Raw genomic sequence first — 13,863 nt, 5'->3', positions numbered from 1 at the left:
CATCGCACACGGCATCCTGGACGATAGCTGGCCCGTTGGAAAATTACACCTTGTCGACGCAGTCTCCGATTGGCAAACTTGGCATGAACATGTCGCTGCCACTACGAGAATTGTGGGGTCAATGTGAAGTCCACCGCGTCGTTGCCATGACGGGTACGAACCTCAATTTCGTGGGTGAAGCCCCAACGAATATGTTGCTTCGCACTTGGCATTGCCATGGACCGTATTGTGTTTGACGATGGTGGTGATGGACTTGGTCACGCCGCCGTTGGACAAGCGATATGGACCTTTGGCTTCCCGACATCGTGACATGGCTCCTCATGTCGTCATGGTAACGATATTATGATGCATCCTCTCTCGAGAAGGCTCTCTGGGTCGCGTGGGTGCGTGCGTGGCGAAGCCACAACCTCAAAACTTGTCAGTTTGAGTGTGTGCCGGGGGCTTCCACTATTGCACGTCGTCCATATGAGTGACATGTCCATGAGAGCTGTCGAATGGCCAAGCAAGTGAACTCTATCGGGCTGGAAAGACAGACGGATGAACAATGCTAAATTTAGGCAAACTCAACGTTACTCTCTCAACATGAAGGCCGCCATGGCGTCGGCGGCGGTAGTCGTCTCCAGCATCCTACAGTCTACAAGTGCCGTGTCGATATGGGAAGCCCAGTTCATTCCAGAAACCCAACAGGCCATCGTTCACTTGATGAGCTTCAACTTTACCAACGGAGGGTCGTATGCTGTGACGTTGCGTGTCAAGATTCGACCCGCGTCGACGGCCAGCCTTCACTTTGTCGTGTGCAAAGCGACAGCATGGGAGAAGATGCAGTCTCGCGGGTATCCTGAATCGACCACGGCGCTGTGCAAGCGGCGCTTCCACAACTCGACCGTCGTCGTCTTGCATTCGCTCTGTTTCGCCTACCCGATGCTTGGTATAGTGCACTCCATTCCTCAGGACGTGCCATCCCCTGCGACAAGGTACAACACGCCGTGATCACGTTGCCTCGGTTGAATGCGGCAATAGCTACGACGTGGCGCCACCAGACACCGCCTTGATGGCCACTGTCAGCATGGACAACCAGATTCCAACGTTGGCGGACGGCATGCACCACTTTTTCGTCGACGCATGCTCCACGACGTGCTCATCACCCAACGGCTGCTTGAACGACAAGTCCCTGCCGCCCATCCGTGTCACGGCCACCATGTTGTATGCCATGTGCGACGGGCAAAGCCCTCGAACTTGCTCCGGTGGCCGCATGAATCACCTGTTGGCCATCTACATGTCGTACATGGTTGTATGGATCGTCGTTGGCATTGTCTGGACCATCCATGTTTTTCGCAGTTGTGCTCCAATTTTCAAGCTCCACGTAACAATGTCGCTCGCGCTGGTGACCAAGGTAACACCGTTTTGATTCAGCTCTTCATCTTTGAGCCGTGTTGGCCAGGTCGTCGCCATGACAACAACGTCCGCCGTGCTACTCGTGTCGCCGATGAACGATATTCTTGCGCATCTGAACATGGCTGTCACCATGCAATTTGCGGCATCGTGTCTGATGATGGTGACGGTATTTGGGCTGGCCGATGGATGCGAGATCGTTGGGACGCATGGCCGAAGGTTTGTTTGATCTGTCTTGCTTGCTTATAGCATCTTTGCGCAGGTTCACCCTTGCGATCTTGTATATTGGGTACTCGTTCGTTGAGACCGCCGAGCCGTGGAATCCGATTCTCTCCGCTGTCATGGTCGCGTGCGCTCTCTTGACGTACGATGTGAATGGCGCCGACAAGTCCCACTGACGCGAGATGTCATCGTGGTTTGATTAGGATCACGAAGCTGTCCACCACACGCCTCCGTGAGCTCCGCGGATACGCGTACGTCATGCAACTGACGGGGCGAAGCCCGGACGCGTCTCCCCTCGGCACGAAAGTCCACCTCCTCCGAGCGACCCGCACGTACTCGATCCTCTACTTCCTAGAGACATACTGCGTCAAGATTGTACGTTACCTTGTCCCCCCTCCACCCCACTGGATCCTGCACACGGTGTAGATCTTTTTCCTTTTAAACCGGTCGTCGTCGGGCGCCGAAGACGTCATGGTCGAAGCGATCCAACTCTGCTACGTTCTCGTCATGGGCTACACATTTCGGTGTCGACACTTCACTTACGTCGTGACCTCCTCGCGTCTGCAACGACTGTCCTCGACGGTATGCGGCTTTCATCGAGTTCGCGACCTTATGGATTGTACCTGCGCAGGTCGTCCCGATTATTTGTCTCCCCCAGACCTCAGAGGTTGCACCCCCGGCAACCAAACTGACCGTGTTTTTGCATCCCGACAATTCGCAATCCTTTGGGAAACTGGGTCAAGGACCATGTTGTCGTCCAGTACAATAGAACTCTCGTGTCGGTTTTCACTGTCGCGGGACCACGTTCCTATTGGAAGTCGAACGCTTTCATGGGATGCACATCGCTTGTTTGAGGTCGACAGGGGGACGCAGGTGTAGTTGCAGGTTGAGGATGGGCCCTTTGTTGGGCGGCGCGCTGCGGCTGGTAGCGTGGGTCACACAGCAGCAGCATCGAAACATACCCCTGCTCTCTGACACTATTGAATTCGTCTCGGGCACGGACATGAGTCTTAAGTCCACCGCTGTCATCATGCCCCAGAGACAGGTCAAGACGATGGTATAAATAGCCTGTCGATGGGCTGTTGCCACCCGCCTTAACGGACATTGCGTTGGATGTTGTTGCGGGAAGCCGTTGTCATTCTGTGTGCGGCCGCTGCGCACGCCTCAACATGGTGGGAGCGACAGAACTTCGTCGTGGGCGCCGTCAAAATGCTGCCTGTGGTAAGCTACAATTTTTCACGCGAAGGCGGAGCGATGGCGTTCACGTTCAATTCCCGCATGTTCTTCTCGCGTGATGGTCCGGTGCCGGTCTTGCTTGTTTGCAACGATACCGCAATGGCCATGATCCGCGCGCCGCCGCCTGACGTCGCCTCGGACGATGTATGTCGCAACAAGGCATGGCGAAGTCAATGCATCGACTTTGCCTTTACAGCGTACGTCCCACGTTGTGTGGTTGCGTTGCGGTCGTCGGTCTCATCGGGTTCAATAGCGCCACTTCGCCCGCATATGCCCCCTTTTGGCCTCTCCACCACCGCTTGTCTGCTGGCATGTTGGACCGTTTATCGCTGACATCGACCCAGGCGCACTTTGTCTTGGACGTATGCCGTATCGTCCAAAACACGACCGAGGGTGTCGAAGTCACGGTCGATTATTGCATCTGCGATGTATCGACTGGGGATTGCGCTGGCAACAACTACAGTTTGTACCGCACAGTATACGTCATTCACGCGTTGCTGTGGGCTGGGCTGGGTTGGTTGTGGCTGGGCAATCTTCGCCACGGCCCTCGGCAGTTCATTCACGTCCCCCTCACGACTTTTCTCGTCCTTAAGGTTGTCTCCAGTCCTTCGGAACATCGACTTGACTGGCCATCATGGCATGGTAGATGGTCCACACCGCCGTCGTGTGTGTGGCGGTTGATCCATCGTTTGTGGCGGATGAACTCGTGGCCCCGCGAGTCGGTCGAATTGCTGACTACTTGAAGCAGACCGTCGAATGGGTCCATCTCATGGTGGTGTTTGCGCTTGCCGATGGATTTGGCACGTTGTGGCTCAACATTCGAGGGTACCCCTGCTCGTCAGTGTCTGACTGAAGCGTCTCGGTAGATGTCTCTTTTCACTGCCATTCAGTGGGTTTCCCATCGGTGATGCCAACGATGGGTCGTGGAACCCGTTCCTTGCTGTTGTCGCCGTGTCAGCCATCCTCCTCGTGTACGGCACTGTCCGTATACGTTCGTGCCGACGGAGTGTGCAAATATAGGATGCAATCGCTCGCGAGCAGGCGGCACCGGGTTTTGTTTGCCGCGTGGATGGTTTTCTACGATGTCGGCATCGATCCAACGACGACGCCGATCGAGACCAAGAGGCGGCTCCTCCTCCGCTTTGTTCGCATCTCCGCGCTGTACTTTGCAGCGAAGTTTGTGCTCGAATTGGTGTTTTACTGTGAATGGGATTCCCATGTGTGGATGCTCGACGCAGTCCACGAAACCCTTTTGATCGTACAAGCTGTCGCAGTGGGGACGATGTTTCGGTGCCGCGAGTTTCGATACGACGCGGTGTCGCGTACACCGTTTCCTCTGCCTCGCGCACATGTTCCCGAGGTGCGTGCCACGGCACTGCTGCTTGACATATTACCAATCGTAGGACATCGCTGTGGCTCCTGTGGCGACCGAAGCTAGCAAGTTCGTCGTATTCAGCCACCCCGATGGCACCACTGCATACGGCCAACAGTTGCAGCCACGTCAACAAGCACCGCTGTCGGCCAAGGACAACGAAGTCGCTGAGCCGTCGGCCACTCCAGGCATGAGCGACAATGGCGACTCTCGAACTCGTTTGTAAATGAATGTGTTCGCAGTTAAAATATACAAAGCCATAGCGCACGAGGTGCACAATTTTGAAACGTGCAATCAAGTACACCAGTAGATTATTTGGCTTACATGAAAAAGAGTCTATCCCGGTTCCACAAGCTCTGCCATCTTCCAAACGAAATCGGCATCGATCGATCGATGCAGTGGATTCTTTGCACGGCCGCTGGATGCAAGTGCTTTCAACGACATCACCTTCCAGCCACATACCACTGGCGTGGTTGAATCCTCAATCGTCGAGCCGCTGCCGCTTTTGTTGCGAGTATTCCGCTTCTTGTGAGCTAGCACGCATTCAATCAATCCCTAGGCAAGGATCGGATCATCGCGGAGCCTTACTTGGTGGCTTGTGACGGGCCTGTCAGAAACGTCGTGACGGTGGAGAGCACGATTTCAGTTGTAAAATTTGACCCAGTCTCGAGCGATTCCGTGGCCAAGAGGATAGGACTACCGTCGACGGCATCATCATGTCCTCAGTCAATTGTGGCACACGTACGATACCTGCCCCCGCGACTGAAATACAAATTCAGCTCTGGCAGTGCACTGGCGACGCAAAACGCCAGCAACGCCTGGAAGAAACCCAATGTTAATCTCTCGGAAACACGATGCAAGGTCTTGAAACCTTGATCTCTTTCAAGCAAAAGATCAGCTGAATGACTTCACTATCGCAGCCATTGTTGTGGTCGACGAAATCCTGGATCGTACACGAGATGAACTCCGAGTTGTCCACCGCGGTCTCCGTGTGCACATGGTTCTTAACTGGACGCAACATATACACTTTATACTCCACGCGACGACGAAATGAAGAAAAACTTTACCATCCAACGGGTTTGTAAAATAGCTTTCGAACTTGACTTGTGTCGGCGAGCACGACATGCATACTTCATCGGTTCCGTAAATATGCTGCAGTAGAGTCGCCAAGTGAAATGGTCGGAGCTTGATGCTGTGACCATGACGCACCATGAGACGAGATCGACGCGTGGAACTCACCGAGACGGGGAACTCGCCTTGTTAAACACTGGACGCATCGTTTGGCTTTCTGTGAGTCGGATGCGGTGGGTCTTGGTGATCATACGATCGCAATGCAGCTGGAACACAATCACGTTCGCGTCGAAGTGATCGTCGTTCGACGGATGTCCCTCGAGTTCGAGTGCAATGTCTACGGAAATCACGTTCTTTGTCGACTTAAAAATGCCAAGGAGCGTGCTCGCCAACGTTGTGCACTTGACAAGTGGAAGCGAAGGGTCCATGGTAGACAATTCACATCGTCGTAAATCGGGCGGAAGCGTGTACTCGGTGAAAAACAACCTGGTAAATGTGATCTCGGCCGACGCGGAATGCGAGTCATTCAACGCACGAAGCACAAGGGTGTCGGTATAGCACTCGATGCTGATTTCTTTGCCAGCCTTGCTCACAAACTGTAGTCCGCCGACGAGCGTCTTGAGCTTCTCGGCCACGAGTACCGCCCGCACTTCCGTCGTTGTGCACTGGTCCAAGAATCGCGCCATCGCGAGCCCTCTCGGGTTGTAATTATCCGGCCATTTCGGATGTCCAACCCTTGAAATTCGATGATGATATGTCATGCCGTTTTATTCAGTCTAACAGGCTTTTCCGGTCTAACCCCCCAACATTCTTCGCGAGTAATGGCACCCGACTGCCGTGCGCTTGGGGTTGCGCACAACTCCGACAACTTTTCGGGACGATTGCGTCGGAGCGAAGGCTCGTCAGAGCATGGCATGTATGGTGTGCATTTTCCTGTGGTGCTTCCTCGTCAAAACCATGGTGGGTCCTCGCTTCTGGCAAACGGAGGCCCACAATGTGGTACACCAGTGGTCAGGAGGGGAGACATGTCCGAGGCGTTTGAACTCTCCGTTCCGTTGGGACATCTTGGATGGGCATTACAGTCTGCGGCTGTGGTATCGCCCATGCTCTAGCGCTTGACCCAGTGTTCGATCTGGCGCGGCAAACCCCCCACGTCGACTTGGATCTTCAAAGGGCACACAAGCCCATTCGTCGTCGCAGCGAGGCGTTGGTGTGGGACACCATCCTTCGACATTTCACTTGATGTTTGTATGGAGACCACGGGAAAACCCAAATTACTCACACCCAGTTCCAACGTTAAATGGGTCGGGTTTAACGATAAACCAGTGATATTATGTTAAATCGCTTGTTGGAAAGGGTTTAACGCGAAAGGTGATTCGTCGAATGATACGTTGAATCCTTCGTTTTCCGGCGCCCAGTTCGGCTTTCCCACGTTCCTTGCCAGGCACCGTCATGGAGAATCGACGCCCGTCTGTACGTTCGAGCCGCGTCGGATCGCACGTCCGCTTTGAGAATGACTGCGTGACGACCCTCGATGCGTTTCGGTACATCGACCGCGGGTGCCGCGCCGAGGCAGACATGTTTTACAGTGAAGCCATCAACTGCTTCGTGAACGCGGGAGAGTGCTTGCTACTCGTGTCGGAGCGTGACGGTGAAGACATTGCCCCCATGCTTCTCGCCAAGGCCCAAGAAGTCATTGGGTGGGCCGAAAACTTGTCCTTGTGGCTCGAAGGCGGTCGCCAAGGGCCGTTGCCGTCGCGAAAGTGCCGAGGGATCCAAGTCCCGTTTACACAAGAATTTGCGGGTGGCGATCATTACGAGGAAGCTGTCGAGATGAGCTACACCCCCGTGGCGTCTGTGAACCCTATCCACTTCACGTCGGATGGGTACCGTTTGCAGTGCGTTGGCCGCGGGCGTAAACCGACCATGATGATTGTCATCACCATGTACAACGAAGACGCGGAAGAGTTAGCGACGACGTTGCGCAAGGTGTGCAACAACGTGGCAAATATTCAGAAGCAAGCATTGCCAGGGTACAAGGGCGACGATGCGTGGAAGAACATCGTGGTGTGCATCGTTTCTGACGGCAGAACCAAAGCCAACCCGTCCACACTTGCGCTCCTCCGCGATTTCGGTCTCTTCAACGAAGACGTAATGACGATCTTCTCGACGGGCGCTAACACGACCATGCATCTCTTCGAGCGTACGCTGCGTCTTGCCAAGGACAAGAAGCAAGTCAAGCTATACCATCCGTCGGGGTCGTCCAACAAGGCATACCCGCCGCTGCAGGTCCTTTTCGCGCTCAAGGAAGCGAACGCGGGCAAGTTAAATTCGCACTTGTGGTTCTTCAACGCTTTCTGCAACCAAGTGGATCCCGACTACAATGTGCTCTTGGACGTTGGGACGTTGCCGACCAAATCTGCGTTCTACAAGCTCTTGTCTACGTTGGAGATGAAGCCGGATGTAGGCGGCGTCTGCGGTGAGATCGCCGTGAGCCGACCGATCCCAAACTTGTGGAACTTTGTGATTGCGACGCAACACTTCGAGTACAAGGTGTCAAACCTGCTGGACAAAGCGACCGAGTCGTGCTTTGGGTTCGTGTCGGTCTTACCTGGCGCGTTCTCGGCATATCGCTTCTCTGCCATCAAAGGCGCGCCATTGAACGCGTACTTTAAGAGCTTGACCACCGACATGGCGGACCTGGGGCCGTTCTACGGCAACATGTACCTGGCAGAAGATCGCATTTTGTGCTTTGAGCTACTCGCGCGCACGAACGGCGCATGGAAACTCAAGTACATCAAGGACGCGATTGCACGGACGGACGTGCCGTCAACGCTCGTAGACCTGATGAACCAACGCCGCCGGTGGCTGAACGGAAGTTTCTTTGCCATGCTGTACTCGATTGTGCAGTGGGGCCGCTTGTACACGCACACGAACCATTCGATCTTGACCAAGATCGGTTTCCTCATCCAGTATTTTCAGCTCATCATCCAGCTCATGTTTGGCTGGTTCATGGTCGCGACGTTTTACTTGTCCGTGTACTACACGGTCTTTACGAGTCTCAAGAAAAACAAACTCGGGTTTGCCCAGACCGAAGAATGGTACGACGACCACCACTCGATCGCAATGTCTCTCTTCAACATCTTCTACGCGATGCTGATCATGATCCAACTCATCTTTGGCCTCGGGAACAAGCCCCAGCACGTCAAGAATTTGTACACGTTTTTGTGTCTGGCGTACGCCGTCGTCGTCATCGCAGGTGTTTTCTTTGCGTTCGCGTCGATCGCGTCGGGCGGAAACATCTCGCTCTTCAACATTTGCTTGATCATTGCTACCCTCGGCGTGTACTTTGTCGCGGCACTCGTCCATTGCGAACTCCACCACGTCCTGTTTACGATCGTCCAGTACACCGTCATGCTGCCGACCACAATCAACATCTTGATGATATATGCATTCTGCAACTTGCAAGATTTGAGTTGGGGGACCAAGGGGCTCACAGACTCCAGCGGCCACGGCAACCACGGCATGTCGAGTGTGGATAAAGCGAGCTCAGGGAGCTACAAGGACCTCGTAGCTGCCCGCAAGCTCAAGGAAGCTGAGCAAAAGCAGGACGCGAAAAAGGCCAACGAAGTCAAGAAGAACTTTGAAGCGTTCCGGTCCAACCTGCTCATGTTTTGGCTACTCTCGAACGCGGTGCTCATCATTGTGTGCATCTACTTTGTCGGGGCCAACGTATTTTTGCCCACGCTCTTCTTGTTCATTGCCCTCTTCAACATCACGCGCCTGATCGGCTCCATCAGCTTTGTCGTCATGACAGCGTTCGACTTCCTCCTGCTCTGCGTCTGCCTCCGGTCAGGCGGCCTTGAAAAGCGGAGAAATAACCGCGCCGCTGACAACGACGATGACGGCGCGTACGGCCACCTCGGCAGCTCCAAAATCGACGGAGGCAAGCCCTCGGTTGTGTTGAAGTAAAAGATGCGACAACTCGTGTGGCAATTAATTTGAAAACAACTTGCCGTAATCCTCGATCATAGATGTTTGTATAGCCAACCTTGTGTGCTCTGCTGACGTTGAGTTCATACGGCCGTCCGACGTTGCCGAGTTTCCGCGGTGTCGAATTTTTGTATCCAGCAAGGAGTAACGAGTTGCCAGGTATAGGGCTGGACCATGCCATTTACGCCAAGAGTCGCAGACGTTCCTCCACAACTCGCTTTGAAAGGTTTTTTTGTTGCAACGACCTCCAATTGGATTTTCATGGCGGGCGTGGGAGGCGTGGGGCAAGGCAAGGACACTTGCCCCATCAACGTCGACAACGTAGAAAGAATATGTTGGAGAGCAGTCGCGAAAGTTATTTCGGACACTGTGGTCCGTGTTGAAACAGTCACGTCAGTTGAATTCTGTGAGCGCTTTATGGCTCGAGCAACGTAAATGCATCATGTCGTTTTGCTGACAACGGAATGGCAGGTCGAACGCTAGGGCCAGTCCACCTCGGAGGTCGCTGGGAATCGCCTCAACAAGCACACCCGAGATCGTTGGCTTTCCACGCGTTGCATCGTAGTAATGTCGCAAAACCACGGACGCCAATGGAAAAGCGTATCCAAGTGTCGTCATCGACGCCGCCGCGACTTTCGCTTTTTCGCGCGGATAAGGATGCGCGTTGGCACGTCGAGACAAGACCTGGCACGTTTCTCAGAATCGGTCCTTTCCTTCCGCTTAGCTGGTTGCGTCAAAAGAGCCTTCGCGGGGCCATTACGGTGGTACTCGTAAAACGCGTCGAGTGTATAAGCTCAGTATGATTCAGACTCTTTCCTTCAGCGACTTGTCACATTTCCCCTAACCGCAATGCTATGTGGTTGGTTTGTAGGCGCCGCAGCCACACGATACCCGCGACAGACGACCTCGGCACGTGCTCAGGCCACTCGAGTGATGCCATTGGTTGATTCGACGCCAATCCGACGCAAGGCTCGAGAGATCGCCAGGCATCCAATGAGAAGCGCAGGTTTCGTTGATTGGCTACGAACTCACCAATCAAAATACCTCAAAGACGATCCAGGCCAGAGTGGCACACGCACGACCATCGTGGAAGACTGCCACGTCTGCGAAAAACGGAAATCTGGAAAAGTGGGCGGCTAATCGACATTGCGCTCCACTGGCGCACTTCATTGACAGGAAACTGCTGTCCCGGGCGAAATTTTCAGTCGATGCGGTAAGAGGCATTGTGGAATTTGCAGAGTCTGGTTCACCATGCAAGACTCAACGTTTTGCCCTCTCAACACTCCCAAGGTCAACTCGATCGAAACTGACTCGGCCCCTGAGATATCAACGAAGATTGTGGCCAAGACGCACTTTGGGTGGGTCCTCGGACACTGGTTTGTTGGTCTGTGCCTCTTCATGGCGACGTGGACGCCGTTCATGTACTTTCTCCCGTTCTACACTGATAAAATCTCGAACCCTATTACCATCTGGTGGGGAGGCGATCCCAAAGTGCGCAGCAGTGGCCACAGAGAGATGGTGAGGCCCACCTTCTTCTTTCTTGGCATGGTTCTCCCCGTCCTCGTCGGAGCAGTCGTGTTTGCCATCATCCGAACCAAGTCCCCCATCGTCGTCCCACCCTTTTCCCATTTATTACATCGCAAGCCCCTGGTATTTCGCGGTCTTATCAGCTACGGCGAGATTCTCTTCCTCATTATCGTGCTCGGCGGCAACGCTATCATTTTCTACTTCCGATGGGCTAGACGGTACAAGCCGGGCAAGAGTACGAACTTGAACATCCTTTCCATCATTGGAACCACCTTGGGGTTCAACGGTCTTTTCAACATGGTACGCTTACATAAGACCTTACAGAACTGACGTCTACGCAGACGTTTTTGGCGTTGCCCGCATCTCGCCATTGCTTTTGGATGGAATGGCTAAACATCCCGTACGCCCATGGTGTCAAGTACCATCGCTGGCTCGGTGTCGTTACGATTGTCATGATCGCTGGCCACACTGTGGTCTACTTTGTCGTGTACGGCATCCGCAACGAGCTACATGACCTCCTTCCATGCTTTGACTGCAACGTGGCCAAGGAAGGGTTCGACAACTGGATGAACTTTTTCGGGATCCTGTCCTTCCTCGCCATGGCCATCATGGGCGCCACTTCGCTGCCGTTCGTTCGCCGCAAGTACTACAACGTGTTCTACACGACGCACTTCCTCTTTATCCCTGCCACTATCTTTGCTGTCCTCCACTGGGGGCCCATCCTTTACTGGCTCTACGCCACCATTGTGCTTTACCTGGTCAACCGCATGTTCTCGTCCGCGTCCATTTCGGCGCCTGTCACGATCGAGCGCGCCATCGCCATGCCTGCCGAGGTCGTCGAACTCACACTGCACTGCACGACGGGGTACAGTCCCGGCGACGTCGTCTGGCTCAAAGTCCCCGCTCTGTCCAACACCCAGTGGCACCCCATCAGTGTCGCATCTACTCCGCTGCAAGCACCGGGCCTCCTCACTGTCTACGTAAAATGCCTCGGCAGGTGGTCTAACGGCCTGTACCACTACGTTCGCTACTGCCACTCCGTTGGTCTCCCGCCGGTGGTGTACATGGACGGAGGGTACACGTCGGCGGCGCCGATCTCGTCGTCGTACTCTGACGTTGTGTTTGTTGGTGGAGGCATCGGGGTAACCCCCCTTATGGGCCAGCTCCTTCACATTTTGCACACGAACCCTCGCCAAACGGTGTGGCTAATTTGGCACGTTCGGCGATCGGCGATGCTGCTTCAGTTCCAAGCGTGGTTGCGCGAGATGGAAGCGTTGAGCGAAGCGAATGGCGGTCGCGTACACCTCCGCTTGCATGTGACACAGGAGCACACAACGTCTCTGAATGTGGAAGACGACGATGGAATCGGCGGCGTCGCGACCTTTGACGCCACCTCAACCGTCGCCAACGTCGAGTCTCGTCCGTATGCACACTTGAACACAACCAAGCGAATGTGGATCTTGCTGCTTGCGTTTGCCTTCAGTGGGAGTCTCGCGGTGCTTCTCTTGTACGGTAACAAGATCTCTGCCATCAACCGCAGCTACTGGCCGCTGCAGCGCCTTGCCGAATTTTGCGTGGTCGTCGCTGGGAGCTACATGGCGTACATTGTCACGTACGTCGCCAAGACACAGTCTCCAATCCCCGTTGCCAACCAAGTGGATGGTGCCCCCAAGCTCGGCAAGGAACTCGACACACCTGCGTTTGTGGCACACTACAACGTGCAGTTTGAACGCGCGAATTGGGCAGAGGTGTTTGCTGAGATCGAAGCGCAAACGGCCAAGGACGCCGTTGTCGGGGTGTACATCTCCGGTCCAAAGGCCCTCGTCCGAGCTGTGGACGGTCAAATCCAAGGTCAAGCAAAGTTCCACGTCCACAACGAAGAGTTTGACATGTAAAAAAGACGATGTAAAGTGTCCATGAATGTCCAAGTCATGATGTGTGTTTGGATCGTTCCTCATCTGCACGCGCTACCTCGATAACGCGTTGCACTTCATGGGCACGATGTCGGTGGCAACTCTCCCGTTGGACACCGAGGAACGTAGTCACTACCGCTCACACGGTTGCGATGCGTTCCATCGTGTGAACGGTTCCATGGGGGAATAGGCGGATCGACGCATTCATGACAGCCACCCGATTCAGCTCCACGCGTCGTCCGAGCTACGTTTTAGTTGCTGTCCAGTGCGTGATGCATCACTTTGGCATGAGCAGTACCTCGCGCGACACAAGACTTCTTGCCATGGAGAATGCACTGTGCTTGACTTTACAGATCCCCACTACATCTCGAACACTTCGTGACGAATGTGAAATGTTGAAATGCCTTGGCCGTGGGCGTCCACCGCTTGACTCAATGTCTTGGGACCCGACACGTACACGCCCACTGTCGCCGTTGCCGTGGCTTGGATTTCTTGAAACAACGCAGCAAGGTTTGACCGGCCAGACTGCGCGGAGAAGTGGTGGGCGGCGCCGTCGTCCGTGTTCAACGGCACTTCAGTGGAAGGAAGCGCCAAAGGTTGTCGCCCACAAACACACTTGGCGACAACGTGCGCGAAGACAGCCCCCAACAACACCACGAAGTACTGAACGATCCGCTGGACAATCCAATACTTGGCGGGGACCCGCTGGATGTAGCTGCCGTATGTCACAGCCACCAAGAGACCGCCGCTAAAACCAAATGCCAGCAGCAGCATCACCACTCGCGCGTCGGTTCTCAAGTGTACGTATGGGCGCGGCTGCACTGTTGTTGCGTCCGCGTTTGTATGGTGAAGCACTTTGGTGTTCTTTGTGTCGATCTCGAAATCCGTCACGTCGTCCTGAGTCACGAATAAACGAATCTTCAGTCGGTTTCCACCAACAGTCTCAATTCGATGCAGCCAGGATTGGAAGCACACAAGCATGTCCTTGTGACGGACGTTCCAGATGAGCCACGCGTTTTGGGTAGGACGACTAAGCAGCACATGCATGAGCTGGCCCATCAATGGCGTGATCCCGATGCCTCCTCCAACAAACACCACGTCCGAGTGGGAGGCGGGGATGGGGGCTGTAGGCGTGTA

The 13,863-nt window shown here is 54.5% G+C and overlaps 6 protein-coding genes across 9 annotated transcripts in view; 4 read left to right on the top strand and 2 right to left on the bottom strand.

Moving 5' to 3' along the window:
• The first annotated feature begins 557 nt into the window (after nucleotides 1-557).
• On the top strand, nucleotides 558-2,665 carry H310_00416. Of its 2 annotated transcripts, XM_008863198.1 has the most exons (7): nucleotides 558-974; nucleotides 1,021-1,393; nucleotides 1,442-1,611; nucleotides 1,655-1,756; nucleotides 1,818-1,989; nucleotides 2,041-2,196; nucleotides 2,246-2,665. In XM_008863198.1, exons 1-7 carry the CDS (start codon nucleotides 583-585, stop codon nucleotides 2,381-2,383), a joined length of 1,503 nt encoding a protein of 500 aa, XP_008861420.1. In that variant the 5' UTR covers nucleotides 558-582; the 3' UTR covers nucleotides 2,384-2,665. The 2 variants fall into 2 exon arrangements, with proteins under 2 accessions (XP_008861420.1, XP_008861421.1); XM_008863199.1 differs by having other exon boundaries at nucleotides 558-1,393.
• Nucleotides 2,666-2,689: 24 nt separating this feature from the next.
• H310_00415 (hypothetical protein) lies at nucleotides 2,690-4,663 on the top strand. The gene is made up of 6 exons (XM_008863197.1): nucleotides 2,690-3,047; nucleotides 3,104-3,443; nucleotides 3,497-3,675; nucleotides 3,717-3,821; nucleotides 3,871-4,210; nucleotides 4,254-4,663. Exons 1-6 carry the CDS (start codon nucleotides 2,728-2,730, stop codon nucleotides 4,446-4,448), a joined length of 1,479 nt encoding a protein of 492 aa, XP_008861419.1. The 5' UTR covers nucleotides 2,690-2,727; the 3' UTR covers nucleotides 4,449-4,663.
• Nucleotides 4,513-5,987, bottom strand: H310_00414 (hypothetical protein). 3 transcript variants are annotated; one of them, XM_008863194.1, is made up of 6 exons: nucleotides 5,462-5,987; nucleotides 5,290-5,414; nucleotides 5,094-5,230; nucleotides 4,973-5,040; nucleotides 4,811-4,918; nucleotides 4,513-4,755 (listed from the first exon to the last, which is right to left on the bottom strand). In XM_008863194.1, exons 1-6 carry the CDS (start codon nucleotides 5,977-5,979, stop codon nucleotides 4,704-4,706), a joined length of 1,008 nt encoding a protein of 335 aa, XP_008861416.1. In that variant the 5' UTR covers nucleotides 5,980-5,987; the 3' UTR covers nucleotides 4,513-4,703. The 3 variants fall into 3 exon arrangements, with proteins under 3 accessions (XP_008861416.1, XP_008861418.1, XP_008861417.1); XM_008863196.1 differs by having other exon boundaries at nucleotides 4,973-5,230; XM_008863195.1 differs by having other exon boundaries at nucleotides 4,811-5,040.
• A 733-nt stretch (nucleotides 5,988-6,720) lies between these two features.
• On the top strand, nucleotides 6,721-9,343 carry H310_00413 (hypothetical protein). The gene has a single exon (XM_008863193.1). The coding sequence runs from the start codon at nucleotides 6,746-6,748 to the stop codon at nucleotides 9,263-9,265; it is 2,520 nt and encodes an 839-aa protein (XP_008861415.1). The 5' UTR covers nucleotides 6,721-6,745; the 3' UTR covers nucleotides 9,266-9,343.
• A 1,066-nt stretch (nucleotides 9,344-10,409) lies between these two features.
• On the top strand, nucleotides 10,410-12,826 carry H310_00412 (hypothetical protein). The gene is made up of 2 exons (XM_008863192.1): nucleotides 10,410-11,113; nucleotides 11,155-12,826. The coding sequence occupies exons 1-2, from the start codon at nucleotides 10,538-10,540 to the stop codon at nucleotides 12,706-12,708; spliced, it is 2,130 nt and encodes a 709-aa protein (XP_008861414.1). The 5' UTR covers nucleotides 10,410-10,537; the 3' UTR covers nucleotides 12,709-12,826.
• Nucleotides 12,827-13,086: 260 nt separating this feature from the next.
• Nucleotides 13,087-13,863, bottom strand: part of H310_00411 (hypothetical protein) — a gene marked incomplete at both ends in the record, with an annotated part of 1,863 nt that continues 1,086 nt past the window's right edge. Inside the window, one exon of the mRNA XM_008863191.1 lies at nucleotides 13,087-13,756. Coding sequence (XP_008861413.1) covers nucleotides 13,087-13,756 — 670 coding nt within the window. The remainder of the gene's footprint in view (nucleotides 13,757-13,863) is intronic.

Source organism: Aphanomyces invadans, assembly GCF_000520115.1.
Source record: "Aphanomyces invadans strain NJM9701 unplaced genomic scaffold supercont1.1, whole genome shotgun sequence".
Lineage (NCBI taxonomy): Eukaryota > Oomycota > Saprolegniomycetes > Saprolegniales > Verrucalvaceae > Aphanomyces > Aphanomyces invadans.
Note: the sequence above shows the minus strand (reverse complement) of the source record. Positions and strands in the feature narration are given on the sequence as shown.